Here is a 27,489-nt window from a genome sequence, read left to right on the forward strand (position 1 = left end):
ATCATGCAAACCTGGATATTTCCTATTGCGCATGAATGGAACATGTGCGGTTAAGTCAATTTTGTTACATGGACGGGAATGATTACTTGAATGCGTTTCTAAGTGCAGTGATAGGTCAAAATGCTTTCTCCAAAAAGGATATGCGTATATTTGGAGCAGAGGATAACTCCACTCCTTCCCGAACCCAATAACACTGGAACAAGTATTACAATCGAATTAATAGATTGAACATGATTTTTCAGCCGAAAGGCTCCTTAAATTTACACACTTTAACACTTACTTGTGTACCTGAATCTATTTCGAGTCCCTTTCCAACTTTGACAGACATTCTCTCAGTTGAAAGCTAAGCATAGACATTTTTGCAAGCAACTTACACTGTTGGTCTCTTGATGTTAACGACTGATGTATTAGGAGAGCAACTGGGTCAGTAAGCATTTGTTGGAGGTCACGACAGAGCTTGGAGGCTTCCTGATTACTAGCACAAGCTTCAGCAACAAGTTGAAGCAGCACAGAACCTTGCTCATTGGATAAGGATCGTTGCCGAGGGACCGGGGGAACGAGAAAAGGATGTTGAAGTAGTTGAGGAATTCTCCATCTTTCATTCCGATCCCAGGCAAGACATTTTTTCATAAGATCAAGAAGCCAGGGATTGGAAACTGGAACATAACTTATTTCATGATTTGGGTCTGTTATTACTTTGAACTTAGCCCAGAAAGTCTTGTACTCTGCAAAGGGGGTTCTCCCATATACCATTTGGTATAGTATGCAGCCAAGCGACCAAATATCTGATGGCCGACCACACTTTATTGCGTTTCCATTCGCATCACTCTCATTGCACATGAAAGACTCAGGAGACATGTAGCTTAGAGTACCCACCTGCAGTAGTTGAACATGAACTTTAAGCAACCAACACGACAGAAAACCTCAGGTGATGATACTACCCAAACACATCAGTGTATTAGCACGTACAATGAGTAGCTTGTATGAATTCCCAGATTCCAGATCTATTGACCAACCTAAATCAGAAATTCCAATTGTTTCTTTGACAAATAAGAAGTAAAAAATCAAGTTAATTATTTCATAATCGTAAAACCCAGATTTAGCTATTCAATAACCCAAAAAAATCATAAAACCTTCACATGTTTATCAGCAAAATCACTTTACCAATATTCAATATCCAACAACAACAATTAACAGAAATAACTGTATATGGGTACTAACATCATGTCTACCATTAAATGGATCCAGATTCCCAATGAAATCATAATCCAAGATGATGGAGCAAAATTCAAACAACCCTTCAGAGTAGTAGCATTTTATTACCTTACAGAACTGGATAAAAATGTAAAACCAGAAAGCAAGTACACACACATATCGAATGCATTAATTTTGGCAGGCAGACAGCATTAGCAATGAGCTTCTCTAATCTGATATTGCACATTGGTAAACAGAAAACAGCATAAAATATCAAGGAGATTATGAGTTACAAATACTCTTAGTCATCAAAGTGTCTGCCTTTTGTATCAATAATAGTAGACACAGTATTCCTAATAGCAAGTCAAGTCACCACAGGATCCATAAAGTGGAAGCAATCTACTTATATTGTAACAATAATTTGAGAAGACAAGCATCGCATGGGTGAAGATTACCTGTGAATCCCTTTGGATGTTAGTCGTATCGCTCATTATGGCTTTGGCAATGCCAAAATCAATCAACTTTAGAGCCCCTTTGACAAGAAGAAAATTAGCTGGCTTCAAGTCAGAATGCAATATCCGTTCCTCATGTATGGTGTTTACAGCTTGAAGTATTTGCTACAAAATGTTTTAACAAAATAAAGTCAGTCTTTAAATTTCATACGCTGAGATTGATCAGTATGCCTAAGGCTATTTCGTGCTATAAAACCAAGACAACCTCATGATCAGCTACTTTAACATAGATAAGAGCGCTTGAACTCTCAAGAACATATTAAGCCCTTAACCTTTATTTTAAATTACCGATCCCTTCACTCTTTTTTCTTTTTTTTGTATATTTATTGACTCTGGTTGCTTCAGACATATGCAGAGAAAGGTTAGTCATTTTTGCTACATCTTGATATGAAATCCAATTCTCCTGTTTCTCTTGTCATTTTATTCTTCTATGACCAAATATTTAAAATGAGAGAGTTCACTAGTTTTGCTAAAGAACACAACAGGGTGACCTTCGTTCACTTTCAAAATGACTTCATTAAAGTGGTAAGACCAACAAAGTTGTTTAATAATTAATAACTACAATCGCGGAATAAATGTACGACTTTAACCTGAATAAACCAGTAAACTATCTCCCCCAAAAACACCTGTAAAGCATTCCAGTAACGTTATTTAGCAACTATGACAGCGTAAACTGCAGTCAAGGACCTGCCAGTAAAATCTCAGCCAATTCTCATCTATGGACTGATTGGTGCTATCAAGTTCCTTCCATTTCTGTGAAAGCATGTGAGCCAAATCAATTTCCCCATATTCAAGGATCATGTATATATATCCATCATCCTTAACTCTGCCATCTTTATTACTTGCAGATCCATTCATGACTTCACATAGCCAATTTTTATCTGTCACCTAATACCAAAAGAAAGTATTAGAGATACAACTGATGCTAAAATCTAGAATAACACCTTTCCATAAAACTAAGAAGGGAATTAAGTCCCTAATGCATGAGGTACTTCACATGTTTAAAAATATCTTGAAGCACTAGTGCTGCAACTTCTACTACAGTATATGCATAAAGAAATAGACCAGGAGATTTATATGATTCATCCATAATAATATCTTGGTTATAGATAAATGCATTAGCAGTCCCCTTCACGGTACCACATATTTAATTATTAATACAATCTTAAGCCATACTTCTCTAATAGATAGCACAAATGGCTTATTTTGCAGTGGTTACCACATTCAATGACGTTTGCATTAAACAAGAGATGGACACATACATACTCACCTGTGTGATATACCGATAAATATGCCATATAAATGCATAATACTTCTAAATTTAGAAATACAAATTGAAATAGCAATATAGCATATGCAAGGAAGTTTTAAATCACTCCAAAGAATCATATGTTATATCATAAGCAAAATATTGTATCCTGCTTAGCACTAAATTAAATTTAAGGCATGTTCTTCCCAAAGCCCACCAAAGTTTCTGATCAAGGCATAATAGGAGATAAGAGAATATTCAATGTGCAATCATGATTGGAACAAACATGTATACTAATTAATTTAGAAACTTTTAAGTAGCAAGAGAGTACCTCATAGTCTATTAACTGTATAATATTGTTCTTCCTATTCAATTTGTTTAGATACTCAATTTCCTGACAAAAACCATAAGCAGTTGCATAATCACGGCCCTTGAGTTTGATTTTCTTCAGTGCATAGATTGTACAATCTGAAGAGATAACTTTGTGCACCTCACTACTCCCTCCACTCCCTATCTTACCAAGCCTTTGATAGAGCTTCCCATTAACTTTAAAAAACAAGTCAGGGTCATAATTCTTTTTACGAGGCACTGGAACAGTGTTACCACTTGTGACGTTTTCTTGCTTTTCTGGTTTGAAAGGCTCCAACTTCACATCTGAGGATGGATTTTTTGACAATGGATTCTGAGCTTGTATATCATGGACATTGTCTACTGATCCTCTCTCTTTAGTTGTGCTATCATCAACATAAGAAGGATTGCCTGAAATGTTAGTCTCCTTGGCCAGATAGCCCTGTTTCTCCCTGGGCAGATGGTGCTCATTCATTTGGGCATCAATAGCAGATGTAGAAGCTTGGGCTGCGATGGCTTTTTGGTCAATTAGCATGCCATTTGTGTCCTTTAAAGAAGTATAGGACAGGTGTTCCATATTTCTTTGAATTATATGCAGAGAATTCACATTAACATCTCCCAATGGTTCAACTCTCACAGAAGTGCCACTCTCTGCATGTGAACGAGAGTAATAACATGTTGAGTTACGCATAGGAGCTGAAGTAGAATGGACAGATGTTGTGGTGGCACAAGATGAGCCAACAACTGAAGATTGAATTGCAGGTTGGCCTAAAAAGTTTCCAAGTTGATGCAATTGGTCCTGGGCAAGTATTGTTCTTTTTGCTAACAAAGATGCTGCGCCATCAGTCCTCAAACTGATATCAGATTCCATGCTCTGAAAATTCTGATGCTTTGATTCATCATTGATAACATTTGATGCATCTCTTTGATTGCTTGCATCCCACTCCATTTCTGTCAATGCAAGTGAACCCGAATGAGAAGATAAGTTTTACGATCCAATGGCCATTTGATCATCAGCCCCTGCAAGTTGGAAGAGAAGGGGAAAAAAAATGTATCCAGAACATACTGACACATTCAAGAATGATTCCCTACCAGCAAGAATTCAAAAACTTCTATTGCACAACTTCAAGAATGGGTGAGAGAAGAACTCCAGCACAGCTGACTTTGAAACAAGAAACTCAAAATAATAGCAAGAGATATATTACCTTGGGAATTAGCAATTTTTACGACTGAAAACTGGACCCTTCTCTTGCCATCAACATGTAACAAGGACATTGGATTATTTGCTTTACAATCAACAATTGATGGGGATTGACTTTTCTGCACATCAGGTGGGTTGAAATTCTCATCAAGAGTCTTTGTGATGGTGCCTGAAATGGAAGGAGGAGTAATTGACTCTTCTTGAGTTTCCATAACAGCAGCTGGATTTTTACATTGCATAGTTGAATCTTTTAGATCGAATGGAATCACACGTTCAGATTTCTTCATGCCTGCCTTAGGGTCTATATCGGAAACTGCAGCTTTAGATATTTCACATTCTGGAACCAATATACGCCTAGGCTTTATACTATAGGTCGGCATGGTACCTAAAATAAACATACCAAGCATTCAGGGAGTTGACAAACTTTGTAGTTGAATGGGCATGGTCAAAAGTGATATGAAGCGTTCTCTTTGTTAGATGAAGAAACTTCCTCAAACAATGAAATTCTCCCAATTCACCTTTACACAGAAAGCAATTATATATATTTTCCTTTTTTTTTCACAGAATCACTAATACATATACGCATCCACTTTCCAAAATGGAAAACAACAATTAAATCAAACACATATAAGTTTTATGCGGCTCATAATTAGCTGATTAAGTTTATTCTGATTAATTGAAGGTGCCCCATATCATTTTTGTGAAACAAAGAAAATTTTGAAGCAGCCCACAATCTGAGTTGACAATTCTACAGATGTCCCCTATAAATGCTCTAACTAGCCTATTTTTATCACTGTAAATGCCAACAAGAACATTCAGTTTCCATTTTATCAATTGACAATGGATGCATGCCCGACTTACAGAAAACAAAACCATAATATTTCAAAATCGAAGGAACGACAAGCTTATGGAATGAAAAACGAAACCAAAAAACCATTTCATACACAGTTATACATATTCATACATGTATACATTTAGAGAAAGAAAGAGAGAATAAGGTACAGATGGGACGGTGGCGCTTGAAGGCAGCTTGAACATGCTTGAGAAAGTCCGGAGGGGAAGAGGAGGAGAAAGACGAGGACGAGGACGAGGACGACGTCGTGTCGGAGTTTATGGTATGACGGACGAGATTCCCGAGTGGAGGAGCAGCCGAGACCGGAAGGTTAGCCTCCCTGTCCATGGCTGGATCTCAACTGCATTTCCGTGTGAAGAAGTCGCAATTTTGAATTATAAAGAAGAAAATAAAATAACAAAACAAATTCAATTGGTGAAATTAGGGTTTAGGCCGTGTCCGCGGTGGAGAAGCGATATTAGACGGATAGTGAACAGTGAAGGAGCAAAACGGCACTCCCAGTCCCTGGTCATTGGTTACTGGGAAGGAGAAGAGGCACCATATCAGTAATTTGAAATTGGCTTAATGGCACACTCGAAATTTAGTGAGCCTTAAATTGGGCTCAGATTTCAGAATTGGGCCTAATCGAGAAATGGGCAGACATTATGGACAATTGGAAGGCCCACCAAATTCATTTCCTTTGGAATCATATATATATATATACACTCGAGAAAGAGGCGGGAAAATGAGTGAGGAATCATAATTCAAATATTTGGATTGTGAATAAACAAATAAATATTCGGTTCCAGAATGAGTTTGGTAAGATTTCAATATAGTTTCGAGATTATTTTTATAATTATTTTTTAAAATTGTATTAAAATATTAATTTAAATAATGAGTTATATTTTTTCATTATATTTAATAAACGGATATAAATTTAAGAATATCATTTTTGGTATAGAAAAAATTTTTTTTTATGGAACTTAAAATCATGTGAAATGAAAGTATTTTACAAATTAAATGCATACACCAAATGTAGAAAGTAATCGCTTGTGGCCTGTGGGGCATATGGACACAAAGGTCAGAACTTTTCCAGTACATCCGAGTCCAATAAGATGAATATGAATTTTCAATTATAAGATATTTATATTGAAATTTATAGTTTTTGTATTTAAATAATCGGTTTTCAAAATACAATCAACTCACTCAATAGCATTGCATTTCTGATTTGGGTACTCTCCTTAAGAAAAAAGCCTGGCAGTCGCCGCATCCACCGACAAGTGGATCCCCTGCTCCAATCCCATCTTCTCCAGCAAAGGCATGACTATGATCATTCAAAATTCAAATAGGGGCTCTACATTTTTATCTTCATAAGATGTACCAACAACGGCAAATATGTTTTTTTAACAGTCCAATGAATTAGGAATAATGCTTAGATTAAAGGGTAAAGGTTAAAAAGCAAGAAAGTGCATTAATTTAATTAATTTTTGGTAATTGTATTAGCTAGCATTAAAGTAGAAAGCTTTATTCTAGAGCATAGAAGTAGGAGGAGTCGTCTTATGATTTTGAGGCAAAGGGAATCAAACAGAGCTTTTCACCTAGAGAAGCAGCATCATGAAGTAATTAGTGTTGGACTTGGCTCTTTGGCCAAAAAATTCACCTTGGGATGTCAAGCTTTCAAGCCTCCATCTCTACTTCTTCATCAATGGATTTTCAACCCCATTCCCATTTCTGCTGCCTTTCCTCTCTTTACTTCTTGCTCTGGCAGTAAACTAATTCAGGAAAACTAAATTCTAAATAAAATGACAATTATGGAGAAAGTATGTATACATACAAATATAATTTGACAATTTAAATTCTTATCAATGAATTTTAGCTTAAAAATTATGAAATTATTTTGAAGATTATGAAAGCTTAAGTTAAATCTCCAACCGGAATTAATTGTAACATATAAATATTTGCGTTGTCATCCTTGGTGGGAGGGTAAGAAAAATTTGTCTGCACATTTGAGCTATAAATGAATAGATTTTATTTATTTTTTTATAGAAAAATTTATTTATTTATATTTTGAAAATGTCTTAATTCATAATGGATGAGAGATGGAAATAAATATTGTCTAAGCTGAATAAAATTAAATAAATAAAAAATAAATGGAAATGAAAACTAAAACTATGATAAAACCTCGGGGCGGGCCTATTAAGGATGATACCCGAGGAACTGTCCCTACCTTCGACTTCTTCTAGGAAAATTAATTTATCATCATTATTCATCACAATGGAAACTCTAACAAAATCATTAAAAATCACTTAGCCAGATGGCTTTTTTAACTTTGCTGACACTCCAGCAGAGTCCTCCTTGATGTTCTAAATAGAGCAACATATAAACTATTCAAAGCAGACAGAGACAGTCCATGTGGTAATTTTAATACCAGGACCCATATTAGTTTCTTCTGCAACTGATCTAAGTATCTCTCTTCTAATTGAACGGTCAGATTCTCATCATGAACAATGTGATATACATGGCAATTACTCTGCTATAAAATCAAAATTTTCATATCAGTAGATCACTGCAACTCTTTCATCCAGAGAAAAACTGCAGCAAACCAAAGCTTCTCAATGAAACCCATCAAGGAAATCCACCAGAACCAGAACCAAAACCAACATCCTCAAAAATCAGAACCATCACCTTCATGGCTAGCTGTTAGAGGTCTTCTCACCTGCAAGGACCTGCAAAAACAGCAGCAACAGGAGCAAGCTTTGGAGGAAACCAGCAAAAAATGCAAGAAAATGAAGTGTTCAGGCTCTCTATGCAGCAACACTAAGGTCATGCATAGGCCTGAAACAGCCTCCCCTGAAGTCCAAAGAAAAAGGGCTGCAGTGAGATTAACTAGCAACAATAACACCTCATGCAGATCCATGAAGGCTCCTTTAAATGAAATTAATGGGGTTCCTTCCTCTACTACTTCTTCATTGTCTGTATCTTCTAATTCCTCCATTAACGGTGCATCTGGGTCCTTTAAAGGAATGCCATTCAGGAGATTATCTGGCTGCTATGAGTGTAGAATGGTGGTGGATCCTGTTATTGGATTCACCAGAGACCCCTCTTTGAGAAGTAGCATTTGTTCTTGCCCTGAATGTGGAGAGATCTTCGTGAAACCTGAAAATCTGGAGCATCATCAGGCTGTTAGACATGCAGGTAAATTTCCCTCAAATTTATTCTTCTCTCCATCTTTTAATTAACGATCCTTTTTTTTCCTTTATGGTTAATTCTATTATTGATCAAACTCTTTAACTTGAATTTGGAATCACTTGACAGTATCAGAATTGGGTCCAGAAGACACAAGCAAAAACATAGTGGAAATCATATTCCAGTCAAGCTGGCTGAAGAAGGAATCCCCCATTTGCCAAATAGACAGGATCCTCAAAGTCCACAACACTCAAAGAACCATCTCCAGATTTGAAGAATACAGAGACTCCATCAAAGCCAAAGCCACCAAGCTCCCAAAGAAACACCCACGTTGCATAGCAGATGGAAATGAGCTTCTCAGGTTTTACTGCACCAGCTTTGCCTGTTCACTAGGCCTAAATGGTTCATCCAATCTCTGCAATTCAATTCCACACTGTAATGTATGCAGCATCATCAAGAACGGGTTTAAAGAATCCACTGCTGCGGGAGGCAAAGGAAATGGGATTCTGACTACAGCAACAAGTGGTAAAGCGCATGACAAAGCTAAAATATTAGAGGAGAGCAATGGCAAGAGTGATAAGAGAGCAATGCTGGTCTGCAGAGTGGTAGCAGGAAGAGTTAAGAAGAATATGGAGAGTAACATGGAGGAATATGATTCTGTAGCTGGAGCTGTGGGGTTCTACTCCAATTTGAATGAGTTGTATGTGTTCAATGCGAGGGCAATTTTGCCTTGTTTTGTTGTTATCTATGGAGGATTTTAGTATGCCCTATTTATTAAGGTTTGTTTGGTTGGAATTAACTTAATTAGGAAATTTAAAGTTTTAATATATTTATTTAGTTGGTAATTTTTCTTTTATTTCTTTGTGACGAAGAGAATTTTTACAGGTCTAAATGTATTTCGTGGCTATAAATGTACTTCGTGACTATAAGAGGAAGGGTAATGTTAAGCCACCTATTTTGTTTGATTGCTTTGTGGTTTGTACCAAAAAATCTCAGATCTTTTGTTTATACAGATATTAAGCTACAAGCAAGGATCCACCAGCAAAAGGATACTGCAATTTTGCAAGGATAGACTTAGATAGTTGGGGATTGTGAGAAAACAATTAACGATGCATTGGCAGGGAGCAGTCAGAAACAAGGCATTAATGGTACATTTGGAGCATGTGCGGTGTTTGGCTACTACACCATATGCCACCCGTGCGGTGCGGCTGCAATTTAAATTTCAAGGAGATTGAGAATCAGAACGAAACCACAGCTCGGACTTTGTCTCGAGACCTTATACTTTTAATATATATAACTATCAATTTAATTGTACGTAAAAATGAACATTATAGTTATCATTTATGTGTTTGTATTATTTTATTATATTTTTAAATAATTTTTTTTTTGAAATGAATATTTTTAAATAATTTATTGATATAAATTTAATTTAAAGACATAAAAGCTATGTAATTAAATTTAATAAATTTTAAGTGTATATAGTCTAAATTAACAAGAAAAATGAAATCAAATAAGCTATTAACAAATGAGAAATAATTTTAAAATAACAACTGATATAAATTGTATATGATAGATAATTTATCTATCAGCTTAGTTTTTATAAAATTACCAAACGACTTATTGTATATATTTAATTATGTACCGGCTACCAGCTCTTTTTTAAAAAAAAAAAAAATCAAACATTTACTTAATTTCAATTTAGTGTGATGTGATTTAGTTTTGTTTTCTCTTATACCTTTTTTTCCTTTCTTGTGTTTGAAATGTAGCAACGAGGGGTAGCTCATAAAGATTCATTCTTTCCATGTTGATTGTAATAATAATAAATAATAATTCTAAGCTAAATAAAACTTAATAGAAAGAAAAAAATTTGTTCATATTTTTGTTAGCTTGTCCTCACTCAACAAGAGTATTGCTACTGGCGCCAAAGAGCAGATGGTCAAAGAGACATAAAGGACCCTTTCCATGCAAGTTGGCTAGCTTTGTTGCATGCAGTGCCTTTTGTTTTTGTGATTGAAAGGAGATAAGTCCACAGCCTAAAAGAGGAAACACAGGCACGATTACTAATGTAGAAGCGGCGAAGCTAGACAAAGTCAGAGAGGATGAAATGATTGAAGAAAGCAACGTTAGCATGAGAAAACTGAAAAAGAGCGTTTTAAGACAGCCAACTGCTGCTGAAATTAGGGCATTGTTTGTTTTAGGGGAATTTAGCTAAGGAAGTAGTCCTTCCCTAGAAGTGTAAAAACAATTTTTGTTTGGTTGGCCACATCTCCCAAATACCTAGGAAGTCATTAACTTCACTTACTCCTCCATACAGTAAATAAATTACCCACCTCACCCCAAGCAAGTTTCTGAGCACAAATTTATTCTTTTTTTTTTTTTTTTTACCCAAGTAAAATGTGTTATATTAAATTAATGATTAGTGTTGGTATTAGAGTAAGGGCATTTATGTCATTAATATTATTAAATTCATTAAAACAGTTTTAATTCCTAGAAATTTAAAATACTAACCAAACAAATTAAAACATATTTCTCAGAAAATAACTTCCTAGTAAATATATTTTCCAGGAAATAAATTACTCAGGAAATAGACTTTTTTAACCAAACGAGGCCTAGGTGAAGCCTTACAGGACAAGGGGTCGAAGCTTTGCATCAACTGTGACAAAGTGGTCAAGTGGGGCTCTCTGGTCTGAATCCGCTGGAACCCACCCATGATCAGGTACTTGCTCATGTATATGTCAGGTCTGGGTCAAACGGCTGGACCAAGCTAAGGAGCAAGGACCATTCCATTCTTTCTCCTGTGGTAACATTTGCAAGTCTGTATCAGAAGCAAATTATTGTGTTAATAACTGCCTAACCAAGGTGATACTGAGTCATGCTAGGAATGAATAGACAAATGCCATCTACCAATGCAAATTTAGGTTTTCAGACCCTATAAGAATGCAAATCATAAATGAAATCCCCTGTAAGTTTTCTTTTTCTTAAGAAGGACCAAAATGTACCAAAATCAAGAGAGGAAGTCAGAGAGACCGGGGGAAATCATTGGATAGGCAAAAAAGAGTTGATTTTGATTGCAAAAATTCAACTCAGATAGGTAGGGAGTAGCCTCTGTTTAAGACTAACCGCATACCTCTATTTGAGGTGGTACATGATGGCTTTGTCCAAAGCTCACTTACAAAAAATACTTGTATAAAAATGAAAAATTTGATGCTCCCTCTATCACGGAAAGATATACTAGCTTTCTTTTTCCATCCATCCCAAATCATGTCACTTTCATTTTTAAATGTTCAACTATTTAACACGCATTGAAAATGTAAAATTTATTAGTTTCAAGAATCATGGAGCAATAATGGGTGGAGGTATATTAAAAAAGTTAATAATTGCTTTAACTGAATTAATTTTATTTTTTTAATCCATGTGAAAACAAGGAGTTATATCTTTATGAGATGGATAGAGTATTATTATTTATTTTTCCTTTTTTTTGGTCTTCTTCGTCACATAAACCTTAAACTAGCTTTCATGCCATAATCGCCTCAGATATCTTGTTGTTCTTCCTTTTTCCATGTGCTCTAACTCGCCTTGTCTTAGGAAATTTATCAGTATGCTGGAACAGCCAACCTGCACCATTTGTTTAGTAAAACAAGTTAAAACAAATAAACATAGAAAACTAGAGAGAGAGAGATTATTACATAACCAATGTCAAAGACACTAAGAACATACAACTGTTGTTGGTGTGTCATGCATCAAAGTACATGTGCAATTCAGCACACCTGTAACCTGAATTCATAATAGTTCCAAGCTTTTCCATCAAGGGTTTCCTTATGGAAACATTCTGATTGTCATATACGTGACATGTTGTGATGTATCCAGATCTCCGGGTGTAAGCAACGTGATTCAGTTGTTTACCCAGGTAATTTACTCAAGTTTACATCACAGGAACTTTGGACACGACTAGCTTGGACCAGGAAACACAAAGCATATATCTAACTGGAAATCTCAATCCAGCTCTTTCCAGCTTTCTTTATGCCCAATTTTTTAGCCGCTTCCCTCACTTTGCTAAGATTATCCCACATTCCCAACGTTGCAAAAGTATTTGAAAGCGTGACATACACTGAAGGATCATCTGGGGAGGTAGCAAGGAGGTTTTCTTCAATGGTACTAACCAATTCAGTATTCCCATGAGTTCCACATGCCCCAAGCAAGGAGCTCCATATAGTTTTATCAGGCCTAAATGGCATCTCAGCAATCAATTTCACTGCCTCGTTGAACCACCCAGCTTGGCCAAGAAGTTCAACCATGCAGTAATAATGTTCCATATGAGGCTCAAGTCCAAAATTAAACTTCATGGACTTAAATATGTTCCATGCCTCCTCAACGAGACCAGCATGCCTGCAGGCAGTAAGGACACCGAGAAAGGTCACTTCATTTGGCTTTAACCCTATTTGTACCATCTTTTTGTAAAATTCAACAGCTTCCTTAGCTCTTCCATTCTGCCCACACCCCACAACGATCCCTGTCCAACATACAACATCCCCATCAAGAACAGAATCAAATAAAGTTATGCCATCCTCAATTTCACCACATTTTGAGTACATATCAATTAGAGCTGTAACAGTAACCCCTTCGGTTTCATATCCATTCTTAATACACAAAGCATGAACCTGTTTGCCACTTCCAAGAGATGCTAAACTTGAACAAATTTTCAGAACACAGGAAATAACATATTGATCAACTTCAAGGTCCAAATTAACCATATCTCTGAACAATGAAAAACCCAACGAGTTTAATCCCATCTCGGCACTCCCCATAATTAAACCAGACCAAGCCACAATATCTTTCTTTGGAAGCCTGTGAAACAGTCCAAAAGCATCCTTAACATTTCCGAGTTTTGCATAGAGATATACAAGGACACTTCCAACAACATAATCAAACTCATACCCACTGATAACAACCAAACCGTGCACTTGAATCCCCAGTCTTAAGTTAAGCAAGTTAATGCAGACCTTCAAAGCACTACTGAGAGTATAAGAATCAAAATAAGCACCTGAAAGATAGATTTTTGAAAGCATACTTAGAGCTGTCTTGTTTTGTCCATTGACAACACATCCAGAGATCATAGAATTCCAAAGCACCAAGCTATCAGAAATTAAACTGTTGCCACCTGAGTACTGATCAAATAGCTCTATTGCTTCATTTAACTGATAGCAATGTGAGTACATATCAACCAGTGCTGACATGGTGAAACAGCTAGATGCAAAACCTGACTTTATGACATAACAATGAATCTGCCTCCCCATTGATAAGGAACCATCATAACTGCATGACTTGAGAGCGCAGGGAAACGTGAAATCATCAAGCTTAAGCCCTTGGTGGTGCATCCTGCAGACAAACTCTAACGCACCAAAACTCCTGTTATCCGCAAATCCAGCAAGAATGCTATTCCAGGAAACAGCATTTGGCTCTGGCATTTGATTAAACAAATGCAACGCCTCCTTCATTAGCCCTTCCTTACAATACCCTGAAATGATCGTATTCCATGTAACCGAATTTGCACCCAGACAAATTCCATCAAAAACTTTCCTTGCTTCATCCAAACTGCCACATTTAACATACATATCCAAAAGGGTGTTCATTAAAACTATGTCATTATCAAAATTTTCTCTAGAAATTCTCTTGTGAATTAGTTTACCCAGTTCAATATTGCCCACAAGACCACAAGCTTTTAAAACCACAGAATACATGAATCCATTGGGCACCTCGGCTTTAGAATCTAACATCTGGATGTATAGTTTAATGGCATCGTGAGGTTTTCCGCTGCTAGTATACGCAGAGACCATTGTGGTCCAATTAATGATATTTTTATCGGGTATTTCATCGAACACTTTATGCGCATCCTCCAGAAAGTAGCAATCAACATACATCGATATCAAATTGCTGGCCATATATACATTATGAGAGTATGCAGTTTTAATAAGACGAGAGTGAAATGATTTTCCATGTTTCGGCATTTGAGCTCGCCCACAATGGCGTATAGCTGCCGCGACATGCTTCAAGTCCATATGGGTACGACGTTCATAGATTGTCACTCGACTAGTCTGTTGAGGAGGAGTCTCATCCTCAGAAGTATTGGAACATACAACTTTGAATCAAAATGCTTTCTCAGCTCGCACCATTCTAGTGAAAAGAACGCTTATGTTCATGCGCAGATGCGCCCACATTAGTTTCCATTTCGAAATGCGGGCATTTCCAATGGGCTATGTCGTTTGAGACATTTGTTAATAACGACATGTAGTTTCACAATAGAGGTAACTTAAAATAAAAATGCTTCTGAAACCCACGACAAAACTCACTACAGGAGGTCCAAGGGTCAACGTCTCAAAAGCCCTAGAGCTCAGAGAAATGAAGAAAGAGGAAGACTGCTGGTTTTGCCTGCCACTAAACTAGTCAGAACCAAAGCAACTGACTTGAACACTTATAATATAAATTTTAGTAAATAAAAATAATTTTTTAATTTAAATTTTATATTTTAAAATAAATAATCTTTGATTACATAATTTTTATTCATTTTATTTTTTTATATTTTTTTATTAATTTTTTAAAAAATTCATTAGAAATAAAATAAAATTATAATAATTAATTTATATATTATTATAATATAAAAAAAAAAGTGAACAACTGAAAAAAAAAGTTGGACACTTATTATAATAAGTAGAGTACGATAAGATATATTCTTTTATATACAAATTTTAAATTAGTAAATTATTTTATTAATATATAAAACTTTAGGTTTAGGATTATGATTATTATTAACTTTTTTAAATTCAATTTAAGCTTTTCACTAAAATTGCGAGTTATTTGATTTTTATTATCTAAGATTTGAAGTTATTAAATGCAAATATTTGAATTTTTTTCAGTAATTTTTTTTTCCTCATCGAGTAAAAAGGTTTCATGGAGGCCTAAGCTGGAAAAATCATCTTACCAAGATGCAAAAAAATTCACGAGGCTGAAGGAAGCTTTCACTTTACCCACAAACAAACAGATCATATTATTCCAGAAAGTCAGAAATCTCGATACTAGATAAATGCTTTATAATGAGGGAAATGTGGCCTTTGCACAATTATAAGAACAAAATAAAACCGATGAAGCTTCATGTCAGCCTATCAATATTAGACAGAGAGAGGGGGGGGGGGGGGTGGTGAAAAAGAAACAAAAGTAATCAGAGGCAGCAAGTAAATCTCCAACTCAACTCAACTCCTGAATGCTGAAAATGCATTGCAGCACATTCCAAACAACAATTACCTATTTGCAGCCAATTAACACTCAGAAAACACCAGATTAAGAATTCCTTAACTTATCAAAACTGGAATTCCTGAATTTCTCAATGGTAACTGAAGCAGCCGTCTACTTTTTTATGCAAGATTTGATCAACAGGCTGCACAATGCTATAACTGCATGACTGACGTCTGTACAGGAGGAAAACTAATGGAGCAAGGAATTTGTTGGTTATCTAGTGGACTCGGGCATGCTTGTAGTATGTGTTAATTTGAGTGATGAGTTGTGTGATAGGAGACAGCCACATTCTGGCAAAGGGTAAGTATAGATGGAAGTTTTTCTATTAATTTTTCTAACTCTGGGTACCATCACTCCTTGGCGATCACTTTCTGTGAGCATCATTTCCATCTGATCCTTGAAAGCCTCCCAACTGCAAATCAAGAGTAGACATTGCGTCATCTCTAACATATACTTAGAAAAGGCCTAGATAAATTGCTTTGGACTTCTAAACTCCAGCCTTTAACTTAACCTCAAGAATATCTTACAAAACACACCATATTATAAAGAAAAGGAAACCTTCAATAGAGTAACAAACATGAACTTTACCCACAAGCCATGTAAATAAAGAATTTCAACTAGCGCAATCCATGGACTTCTAGTTTAGCTAACCAACAAAGGTTCTAAGTGGCATCCTACAAGTTACCATTCGTCATATTCACACTGTTTCTTATTGAGTTAATGTCGGGCAAAAGTCAGAAAGTGCCACCCTCGAGATACCAGCCATCATATTCACACTATTTCTTATTGGTTAATGTCTGGCAAAAGTCAGAATGTCGTGAAGATAGAACCAGTCCTAGTCCAAAATTCTGAAAGGCTCTGACAGGCATAAATTTTTCAAAATGCAGCACTGTTTTAACAAGGAATAATGCATTAGAGGTAACATACCTGATTTCCATATCCTGTAGGAGAGCAACAAGCTTGCGCTTATCAGGCTTAATGGTCTTTGCATGCCCGTCAAAAAGGTATCTCCGTTGACCCATCAGAAAATGCGGGAAGTTTCCACCTTGAGTTGTCACAAAAACCTCACTAAACAAGCATACCGTGTAATCCAAAGCTGCCAACCTCGAAGAGTATCCCTAACAACAAAGAGATTGAAAAAAAAAAGAATTAAGAAAATTAATAGAAAATAAATTGAATCAGCAAATTATAACAATTTAATTCTCTGTTTGTTCAGGTGAGTAACTCTGCAAGGAAATACATAGTCACTTGTTAAGTAGATTGAATCAATCGCTAAAAATTGCAAAATCCAATTGAACTGATTGCAAACACAAGTCTTCATTTATTTCAAAGAACCATTCAGGAAAAGAGACATAGAGGACTAATTTCTAGTGATCTGATTCGATGCCATGATCAGTTTCATGGTACTAAGTTGAATGAATTGCTTACGTGATACATTGCCTTCAAATATATTTTAAAACCCTATGAATATGGCCAAAAACAGAATGGCTCTATGGGGGAAAAGGGCATAATTGGGCTTGACCACAAGTGACTGTAAACAAACATGGTATTCAGATTTCAGACATAGCATCCTTACACAAGTCAATTTACAAAGCCAATAGCTCCATGAGAATCCTCAACTATATATTGCAAGCAGTATTAACAGTTACCTCAAAAGAAGCAAGCTCATCTGGGGTTGCAAGAGACTCCTTGGTGTAAAGTAGGGGAAACATCTGCAACAAAGGAGCTAAATGTCTTTCTGCCTTGTAAATTTTCCCCGAGGCTAAATAAATTGATGTATTGTTATCAAATCCCATACCACGTAGCACCATCCCAACCTATGCTGACAGTAAAAACATCAAGACACAAAAAGAGTTATGTTTTGACAAATTAAATTAGCTTGAATGAAAATCAACAAAGTGTAATTGAAACAAAATGTACCAGATCACAACAGAATAATCATCCACATGTAGCATGCATCACAATCTATGCTAACATAACATGGCATCAAAATCATTATTATTTTAATTTGTGCATTATAACATGGTGCTAAAATTATGGCAAAGAATGGACTACCAAAAATCAAACTGGAGAATACAAGTGGAGTTGAGTTAATAAGCTATGGGCTTAGAAAGGCTCCCAAATCACTCTTTTCTAAGGCTATATACATTTAAGGCATGGATCAAAAACCTAAATCTCAAACATCCTAACACAGGAAAACTGGGAAAGTATTTTGAGGAAGAAAGAAAAAGCCTACGCAAGCCACAATCTGCAAATAAAAACATAAAAATAAATATGTGACTCGGCCATACCCCAGGCCATTATGTTCTTCGCAGCATGTTGAAGTAAATAATGTTGCTACTGTTAGTATAGAGCTAGTATAGTATTTTAGATGTTAGTATAATATTTTTAGTATATTGTGTTCTAGTAGGTTCTTGTATTTTCTAGTGAGCAGTTTATAGGTCTAGATTGTCTATATATAGATGGTATATGTATACTGAAAAATTATTTCAGAGCATATAGTACAAAATACATGTCTAAATACTCTCGTTAAATCAAGATGGTATTAGAGCCTTTGGTTACTTGACCTCTCTCCTTCTCCCGTCCAGAAACGTTTCCTTGAGACAAGAAACCCTCTCCCGTCCAGAAACGTTTCCTTGAGACAAGAAACCCTCTCCCGTCCAGAAACGTTTCCTTGAGACCTTTCTTCTTCTCCCTTCCAGAAACTTTCCTTGAGACAAGAAACCCTCTCCCGTCCAGAAACATTTCCTTGAGACAAAGAAATGGCAGAAAGCAGCTCTGCTAGGGCACTAAGCAACTCGGCTCCAACGATCTCCAAGACGATAGTCGACGACGCCTTGATGCTGCAAAAGTCAGATAATCTAGCGATGCTTCTCGTCTCTGTTCAATTAAACGGAATCAATTACCGAGGACAAAATAGGGCAATGAATATCGCTCTCAATTCAAAGAATAAACTCGCATTCGTGGAAGGGAAAATCGACGTACCTAAGGACGGATATGAAGAATATGAGAAGTGGAGAAGATGCAACTATATGGTGACATCGTGGATCCTCAATTCCATTTCGAAGGACCTCGTCGGAAGCTTCCTCTATGTCACCACCGCTCGAGAACTGTGGGTTGAGTTAGGAGAATGATACGGCGAAAGCAACGGACCAATGGTCTATCAAATCAAGCGAAGAATAGCGTCAATCTCCCAAGATAATCTCTCTATGACAACGTACTATGGCAAATTGAAGCAACTATGGGACGAATTGGCCAACATTGTCCCTATACTTGCATGCATTTGCGGATCAGAGAAGCTCGCAACAAAGATTCACAATGCGAATCATCTCATGCAATTTCTGATGGGGCTCAACGATACCTTTGATCAAGTTCGTAGTCAAGTCCTGCTACTGGATCCACTACCGACGGTGAACAAAGCTTTCTCGATGGTCCTACGGGTAGAGTCTCGGAAAGAGGTCCAAACCAACCTCACAGAACACACTGAGGTAGCTGCTTTGGCCGTCCGATCTCAAGGCAACAGACGAGATTACATAAGTACGACGCAAGGAAGGACCACCGTGACTACTATAATTTAGATGGACATACACGAGCTGGATGCTTCAAATTGATCGGCTATCCAGAGTGGTTTAAGAGCAAGAATAAGCAATTCAACAATCCAGGGACGTTCAAACCGAGATACACTGCTCACATCTCACATGCTGAAGGTCACGGTGTAGAATCAGTCCCGGAAACACCGTTGGCAGGTGCTGGAACGATTGCCTCCACCGAATTAAGCAAGATAGAAGAAGTTAATACAAAGCTGGAGCTGCTGCGACAGGAGATGAGTAGACTAGTCAAAGGAAAAGCGGTTGCTACAATAAACACAGTTAGTTCGCATCCAGCCTACTGTCACAATCCAACCAATTGTTCTGGTAACAACTTCAGCTCTTTCAATCCAACTGATTATTCTGGTAATAGCTCTTTCAGCTCTTTCACTCATAAAATTTCTTCAATATTTGCTTGTTGTGCTATGGCAACTAGATCAGAAGCATGGATCATTGATATCGGTGCATCAGATCATGTCACACCATATAAGCATCATATGAAATCTATATGTTCTGTTACTACACCAATAACTAAACACTTGCCGAATGGCTCTTCCACACAGGTCACACATATTGGAAATGTTGCATTGCACACGCACATGAAGTTAATTAATGTCCTCCCTGTTTCTAATTTTAATATGTATCTTCTGTCTATATCCAAGCTGTTTAAGCATGCCAACTTAACAATACATTTTTATTCATCGTGTTGTTTCTTTCAGGACCAGAAGAATAGGTCTATTGTAGCTGTTGGCCAAATGATTAGTGGTTTATACATTTTAGACAATAATAGTTTCTCTGTTTTCAGTATTCAGTATTCAGTCCTGTGCTGACTCTGTGTGTAATAAAATTGCCCCAAACCTCACTGTAAAAGTTGCTGAGCTTCAAAAATTGCAATAAAGAAGCTACATTCCTTGCAAATTCTATAATAAAAATTCCTTTCTCTATTATTCATGCTAAATTAGGACACTCTTCTTGTCATAAAATATTTCATATACTTGTGCTGAAGCAGATTGTTGACACTAATCACACATGTACCTTATGTCCTCTAGCTAAAATGTCCAAATTGCCCTTTCACAATAGTAATACGGTCGCTGCCAATCCTTTCGACCTTGTGCATATGGATTTATAGGGACCTTTTTCTATTCATTCTGTCACTGATGCTAGGATTTTTTAAACTATTATTGATGATAAAACTAGAGCAACTTGGACCTATATGCTTAGGTTTAAAGATCAGACATATTCTATTTTGACATCTTTCACTCAATATGTCAATATACAATTTGGAACAAAAATTAAAAATATAAAATCCGACAATGGAGGAGAATTTATTATTAAAAGGTGTGCTTCTTTGCTTTCTTTACACGGCATTGTCCATCAAACTACTTGCCTTTACAAACCCCAACAAAACGGCACAGTAGAAATTAAACATAAGCATCTTCTCAACATAGCTAGGGCCATCCAATTTCAAACTCAATTTCCAAAAACTTATTGGTCTGAGTGTATATTTACCTACATTAACAGAATACCAGTTAAAGCTTTAGGTTGGTTGACTCCCTTTGAAGCCTTGTTTCATAAACTACCTAATTATGATCACTTAAGAACTATTGGTTGCCTATGCTTTGCCATTAATAACAGCCCTCAAAAGGATAAATTTGATCCTAGATCTACCAAATTTATTCTCCTTGGATACTCAGCTACACAGAAGGGATATAGATTACAAAACTTAGACACAAAACAAAACTTTGTTAGTAGAGATGTTCTTTTTCATGAATCCACTTTCCCTTTTCAACATAATCCCTCTCAGGAGTCTTCCTTTTCAGATATTGTTCTTCCTATCAGTTTACCTGATGATGAATCAAATTCTTTCTCTAATGTTCAGATTCCAACACAATCGGATTCTGTTTTCCAATCACATTCCCAGGAACAGGTCTCTTTTCCCACCCTCCCTTTAAGAAAGAGCACCAAAATTCATAGTAAGCCATCTTGGATAGAAGATTTTGTTGTAAATCATTTATCCACTGCTTCTAACTTTGCTTTGTCTGTTCACTTTCCACCTTCGCATCACATTTACCTTAACACAATTTCTCGCATTCATGAACCTTGCACTTACACTCAATCTTCAAACGACCCTTATTGGGTTGAAGCCATGCACCATGAGCTTTCAGCTCTTGAAAAGAATGGAACTAGGATTCTTACTGATCTTCCAAGAGGTAAAAAGGTCATTGGTTCCAAGTGGGTATACAATGTTAAAACCAAGACCAATGGGGAAGTTGACAGAAATAAAGCTCGTTTAGTGGCTAAGGGATATAATCAAGTAGAGGGATTAAATTTTAAAGATCGTTTTTCTCCTGTAGCTAAAGTCGTTACCATTCGAATTTTTATTGTCTTAGCTACTTCTAAAAACCGGTCTATCTTTCAAATTGACATTAATAATGCCTTTTTACATGGTTTTCTAGAAGAAGAAGTGTACATGCAGCCTCCTGCAGGTTATTCTAAAGCCAGTCCGGGACAAGTTTACTTGTTAAAACGATCACTTTATAGTTTAAGGTAGGCTTCTCGGCAAGGAACTTGGAGTTCACGTCTTTTATCCAAATCCTTGTGCTTTATTTGGTCAGTACATGATAATTGTCTTTTTACACGGGATGACAATGGTACATTCACTATTCTGCTTATCTATGTAGACGATGTGATTATAAGTGGTAATTCTGTACCTACCATTGATCAGATTAAAAGTGCCTTACATTGCAAATTTACTATTAAAGATCTTGGACATTTGAAATATTTCCTTGGTTTAAAAATCGCTAGATCTCCTTATGGTACTCTTATCAGTCAAAGGAAATTTATCTTTGATGTTTTAAGTGATATCGACATGTTACATACTAAGAGTGCTTCCATTCCTCTACCCAAAGATTTGAATCTTGATCCTACTGGTGATTTACTTTTTGAGCCCCTTCTACTGGTGATTTACTTTTTGAGCCTAATAAATATAGGTGGCTAATGTCTGACATTAGCTTTGCAGTTCATTATCTCAGTCAATTTATGTCAAGTCTTAGAAAGCCCCACTGGGACTCCGCCTGCCATGTCTTAAGATATCTTAAGACTTATCCAGCTAAGGGATTATATTTTTCTGCCACGTCCGATTTGTCTAATCTTTCAGCTTATTGTGATGCAGATTGGGCCACTTGTTCCTTTCTAGGCAAGCTTATTGTGATGCAGATTGGGCCACTTGTTCCTTTCTAGGCAAGCTTATTGTGATGCAGATTGGGCCACTTGTTCCTTTTCTAAACAATCTGTTACTGGTTTTTGTATTTTTTTAGGAGGTGCTCTTATCAGCTGGAAAACCAAGAAACAGAAGACAGTTTCCAAATCCTCTGCCAAAGATGAATATCGAAGCATGGGGGCTGTAGTGTGTGAGCTTTTATGGATTTCATGTATATTAAAAGACTTAAGAGTTAATATGCAATTTCTTGTTTCTTTGCAGTGTGATAACCAAGCAGTCATTCATATAGCTAACAATCTCGTTTTTCATGAGAGAACCAAGCATCTTGACATAGATTGTCATATGGTCAGGGAACAACTCCAAAAAGGTTTTATTGCTCCTGTTCACGTGTCATCCTCTTCTCAGCTTGCGGATGTCTTCACTAAGCCATTGGCCACTCCATAACACCATTTTTTTGTCTCCAAGTTGCATCTGGTTGCTTTGCCCCCTGATCCAACTTGAAGGAGGGATGTTAGTATAGAGCTAGTATAGTATTTTAGATGTTAGTATAATGTTTTTAGTATATTGTGTTCTAGTAGGTTCTTGTATTTTCTAGTGAGTGGTTTATAGGTCTAGACTGCCTATATATAAGTGGTGTATGTATACTGAAAAATTACTTCAGAGTATACAGTACAAAATACATGTCTAAATACTCTCATTAAATCAAGAGCTACAAGAAAAAGTTGAAGAACAATGAAATTTCTGTTAAGGTTCCTAGCAGAGCACAATATCAACTGCTTCAATGATTAGTGAAGTCCCACACAAAGCTAAAGAACTCAAATCAAAATGCCAAAGATCCAAAGAGCGAGAGAATTTGTGGATATACAGGGTACCTCCAAGGGGGTTAGCGGGCATTTTCCTTCAATACGATTGAGACCAGGTATAATGACACGGTCTTTTCTTTTGAACTTCCTTTTCCACCCTATTTCTCTAATTGAATCCATTTTGAGCTTTTCAGCATCTCCTCCATCATACACACAACATGAGAAGGCCACCATGTCCTGAAGGATAAGAGAGATACTTGGATATTATCTTAAACTGTTGCTAGATATTTGAACATAAAACACATAAATGATAGAAACATGCTAAAGAAAGATAAGAGGATGTAGTATTAGCACCTCCTCAAAGCGGAGGTGTATGGAGACATATTTTCCACCAGTCCTTGAGCTCTTCTCAATCATTCGATCTACTAGTTTGTGCGCAAGTGTTGATATGGGGGAAGAGAACCTGAGGGCTTTATAATTTGCCATACATCTCAGCAATTGAATATGAGGTGGGACACTCATTGCCAATCTATTTGCAAAGGGAGCAATGCGGATAACCCTGCTTCAGAAAGCCAAAATTAGAAACAACCAGGATATATATTTCTGTGAATTTTAGGTTAGAAAAACAGTTATAGATATATGGAAAAAGAAAATAGCATATTTAGCAATCCTTTAAAGTATTTGTGTGCTTCTATTTCAGTTTCTATGCAATTGATTTCTTTTGTAATAAGACAATGTGAAATAATATTTCAAAATAATCCAACATACCCTTTCTCCAGCAGGACAGGATAAACTTCTCCCAGGTAATAATTAGCAGGAGCCCAAGCTTGGACACGAATGTTTGGAATACTACTAATGTTGTAGTCATATCTTTCCATCACTTCATCAGGTAGCTCTTTAACCACTTTCACATGACCCTCAAGAGTGGCTATAAAATAATCCTCATCATATATGTCCCTAAACTCACTGCAAAACATATAGATTTCAAGTAAAGTTGATTTGATGTGCAAATCCATGAGCTTTCACTTCAGAAAATGCACTTCTTGCAAGTTTTCCATGCTTGGCCAGTTTGTTGGGTAGCAAGAATGAAATGAGATTTTTTCAGTGACCAAATACTTTTGTTGGACCATTTATGTGGTACATATAAATCCTAATGTATTTGGCTCCAGCAGCTGGCAGTGTATGAATGGAATCAACTTTTTAGCACTGAGCAATTTAGACAGAATTACTTATTGAGTGAATAATGGCATTCAGGCTGAAAGATCGTTTTGGCATGTCCCCATCCTTTTTATCCAAAATACTGAAGTTAAGTTGTAACATGAAAATTTGATCGTCTGTAATAAGAGCATGCTTGGAAAGCAAATGTTAGTTTATTGCTCTTGCAGATACAACCCTGAGAGAAGCATTATCCTAGCAAATTCACGGGATCTACAACCATTTATGTTCAAACCCAGCTACATTCAGGGAAGTCTAATGCACTTGCAGTCTTCCTATATAAGATTCTCTCTAAAAGTGAGGGTTAGGTATATGTGTGTGTACAAGTATATATATGTTTCTTTTGATCACATACATGTTATGGCAGACAAAACCTTAAAATTTGAGTCAATAATGTTTGTAATTGAAAAACTTAAGCAACTAGGTATCACCTTGGGTCCCTCCAGACACTGTTGAATTCAAAGTGAGGGATGACTAGTATTGCATTCAAAAGTCCAGCTAATGCAACTGCATTGCAGATCTATAGCAAACCATAAAACATCAGGAACAAGAAAGCAGTAGATATTGAATATTCATATGGATAGAATAGCATCATCATGTACATTTGTATTAACTTGAGATAGATATAAACTAGCAGGTAATTAATATCAAAGCAACAACATACCGCAGAGCGCTGCTGATTGAGACCACCGTTTGCCTCAATAATCAAGTAACCATTAGGGCCAGATGACTCTGCAATTCAATTGACAAATACAGAGCTTTAATTTATATAACTACAGAAATTTCCCCCAAAGTATGGGTCGAAAGTTATCCTCAGTCCTCACAGCTCACAAAGTTCATAAGCCTTGTAGATTGAAGGTAATAGATAAATTTTGAGGTCCCATGTTTAGGATATTCAGGAAACACAAAGAACGATATGCTTCTTTCCCCTTTTTTTCGTATTTATTTCATCCAATCTATGGGTTTAGAACCGTGCTGCTTGCAACATTAGCAAGAAGCTGCAACTCCCACGTCAAAAGTTTTCCCACAAGAAAAATCAAACATCAAATCGGTAGTTCGACTTAGCTACCTTCATTCATAGCAAAATGTTGCCTAGCAGTTGAATTTGGACAAGGCCTCTGCATTTTCAACCTCCTTTTGAATTTCCATACAGATGACAACTGTAGCAAGAAATGGAAAGTTCGCCTATTATAAGTTAATAGGAAAAATAACATTGCAAATGACATAATCGAATCCATCCATGGTGAACGCTACTCTTAATAGAATTGGTATTCACCTTGGCCACTCAAAATAAATAAGCAAAAACCTAAATCCCTTTGAAAATATGAAGTGATCAATCATTTATGATCAGAAATTACAAAGCGTAACTAGCTCAACTTCAAGAAGTACAAATGCTGCAGCGGCACAACACGCATCTCCTCACTAATCGCTATGAATCAATTCGAAATTAAAAAACAAAAGCTTAACTACATCATTTGATAGCAAAGCGTCAGTTTAACAAGTTCCATCAGAAACCATCATAGCTTTCAATTTTCCTTTTCCTTTTTCTTTTTCCTTCGGTCCCATATAATAATTCTACAGCTAAATACCCTTTTTTTTTCTTCTTTTGCCTTGCTTTTTCCACTCTTACTCAACAACCAAACAGAAAATAATATCCAATAAATAATGAAAATTAACTAAAAATGATAAAGTGAAAAAGGAAAACCTCAATTGCAGTAGAATTATCAGCTGCAATATCAGGCCAGAGCTTTGCAAACAACTCATGACTCCGATACACCGAACCAGGAAGACTGGGCTGAAGCAAAGCGGAGAAGGGCCCCACACACATGATCAAACCAGAAATATACAGCAAAGGCAACAGCAGCAAGTACCGGATGTTCCATCGGAGAAAGATCCCAGCAGTCAGGTTCTCCCGGCGAAAATGAGCCTGAACTTTAGAGCGTATCCGCCTGCGGCATTGAGAGATGCCGGTCTGGAGATGACGGCGGGGCGACGGCGGCGGGCTGGGAGAGTTGCTCTCAGTACTTCCCTCGCTGAGGCAGCCATTGTTGCCGTTTACGTTATGTGCCTTGGCTTTCATTGCAATGGCAGTGTTTATGGCCATGCGAGAGAGAGAGAGAGAGAGAGGGAGAGAGAGAGAAGTGTCTGTTTCTCGTGAGCAGATAAAGCTAAAAAGCTGGGTTTTGATTTTATACGGTGCGGTGGCTTATGCCGCTTCAGCTTTTTCTAGTGCCGTTTTCAGGAGATTTTTTTTTGCTCACTGCTGAGCCAACAGTGAAGCCATGGAGGCTTTTATACCGGGCGTGGCTTGAAGCCAATAATAGAGGGAAGAAGAAGAAAGGAAAAGAGAAAAAGAAAAGAAAAGAAACAAAGAATGGAGGAATGAGAGCTGAGCTTTCTTTTTTTGTGCGCGCCAAACAGGCCCTGATTTCTTGGGATATTCTGCTTCTTAATTACGATTGACGCCTGGGATTTTGGATTTGCATGGCTTAACTGAATTAGCAATATTTCTAAAACCTAATTTATAATTCAAAAGTCAAATAAAAAGTTAATGGTAAAAATAAAATATTAAACTTTGATATAAATAATATTTTCTTCTAAAATTCAAAATTCTGTTTTATACTACTATTGAAGACTCTAATGGTTTTAATTATTATTTTTTTTATATTAATTTATTAAGATTTACTAAATTAATTATTGACTTCATTTTATGAATTCATTTTGATCATTAAATCTAAATGGATGTTTGAAATATAATAAAGGGAGGCTCAAAGTATATTTTGGCAAGTTGGATTTAGTTTGTCCTTCTATGTTTTTTTATTTCTTTTTCTTTTTGTCCTTTAATAATATGTAAT

General features: G+C 36.5%; 4 protein-coding genes across 7 annotated transcripts; 1 reads left to right on the forward strand and 3 right to left on the reverse strand.

The window, feature by feature from the left end:
• Positions 1-194: 194 nt before the first annotated feature.
• Positions 195-5,922, reverse strand: LOC110605963 (serine/threonine-protein kinase MPS1). Its single transcript, XM_021744658.2, has 6 exons — positions 5,507-5,922; positions 4,509-4,889; positions 3,287-4,254; positions 2,394-2,594; positions 1,650-1,811; positions 195-876 (listed from the first exon to the last, which is right to left on the reverse strand). Exons 1-6 carry the CDS (start codon positions 5,682-5,684, stop codon positions 295-297), a joined length of 2,472 nt encoding a protein of 823 aa, XP_021600350.2. The 5' UTR covers positions 5,685-5,922; the 3' UTR covers positions 195-294.
• A 2,029-nt stretch (positions 5,923-7,951) lies between these two features.
• LOC110606149 lies at positions 7,952-9,485 on the forward strand. The gene is made up of 2 exons (XM_021744913.2): positions 7,952-8,531; positions 8,652-9,485. Exons 1-2 carry the CDS (start codon positions 7,952-7,954, stop codon positions 9,281-9,283), a joined length of 1,212 nt encoding a protein of 403 aa, XP_021600605.2. The 3' UTR covers positions 9,284-9,485.
• LOC110605964 (pentatricopeptide repeat-containing protein At4g08210) lies at positions 8,362-15,001 on the reverse strand. Of its 4 annotated transcripts, none has more exons than XM_043952852.1 (4): positions 12,290-15,001; positions 12,024-12,137; positions 11,148-11,337; positions 8,362-8,500 (listed from the first exon to the last, which is right to left on the reverse strand). In XM_043952852.1, exon 1 carries the CDS (start codon positions 14,576-14,578, stop codon positions 12,503-12,505), a length of 2,076 nt encoding a protein of 691 aa, XP_043808787.1. In that variant the 5' UTR covers positions 14,579-15,001; the 3' UTR covers positions 8,362-8,500; positions 11,148-11,337; positions 12,024-12,137; positions 12,290-12,502. The 4 variants fall into 4 exon arrangements, with proteins under 4 accessions (XP_043808787.1, XP_021600352.2, XP_043808786.1 ...); XM_021744660.2 differs by having other exon boundaries at positions 12,240-15,001; XM_043952851.1 differs by lacking the exons at positions 8,362-8,500; positions 11,148-11,337 and having other exon boundaries at positions 12,004-12,137.
• Positions 15,002-15,586: 585 nt separating this feature from the next.
• LOC110606150 (O-fucosyltransferase 10) lies at positions 15,587-27,031 on the reverse strand. The gene is made up of 10 exons (XM_043953515.1): positions 26,340-27,031; positions 25,704-25,794; positions 25,299-25,366; positions 25,066-25,154; positions 24,188-24,385; positions 23,774-23,978; positions 23,489-23,656; positions 17,459-17,626; positions 16,737-16,927; positions 15,587-16,221 (listed from the first exon to the last, which is right to left on the reverse strand). Exons 1-10 carry the CDS (start codon positions 26,736-26,738, stop codon positions 16,023-16,025), a joined length of 1,776 nt encoding a protein of 591 aa, XP_043809450.1. The 5' UTR covers positions 26,739-27,031; the 3' UTR covers positions 15,587-16,022.
• Positions 27,032-27,489: the final 458 nt, after the last annotated feature.

Source organism: Manihot esculenta, chromosome 18 (genome assembly GCF_001659605.2).
Source record: "Manihot esculenta cultivar AM560-2 chromosome 18, M.esculenta_v8, whole genome shotgun sequence".
Taxonomy (NCBI): Eukaryota; Viridiplantae; Streptophyta; class Magnoliopsida; order Malpighiales; family Euphorbiaceae; genus Manihot; species Manihot esculenta.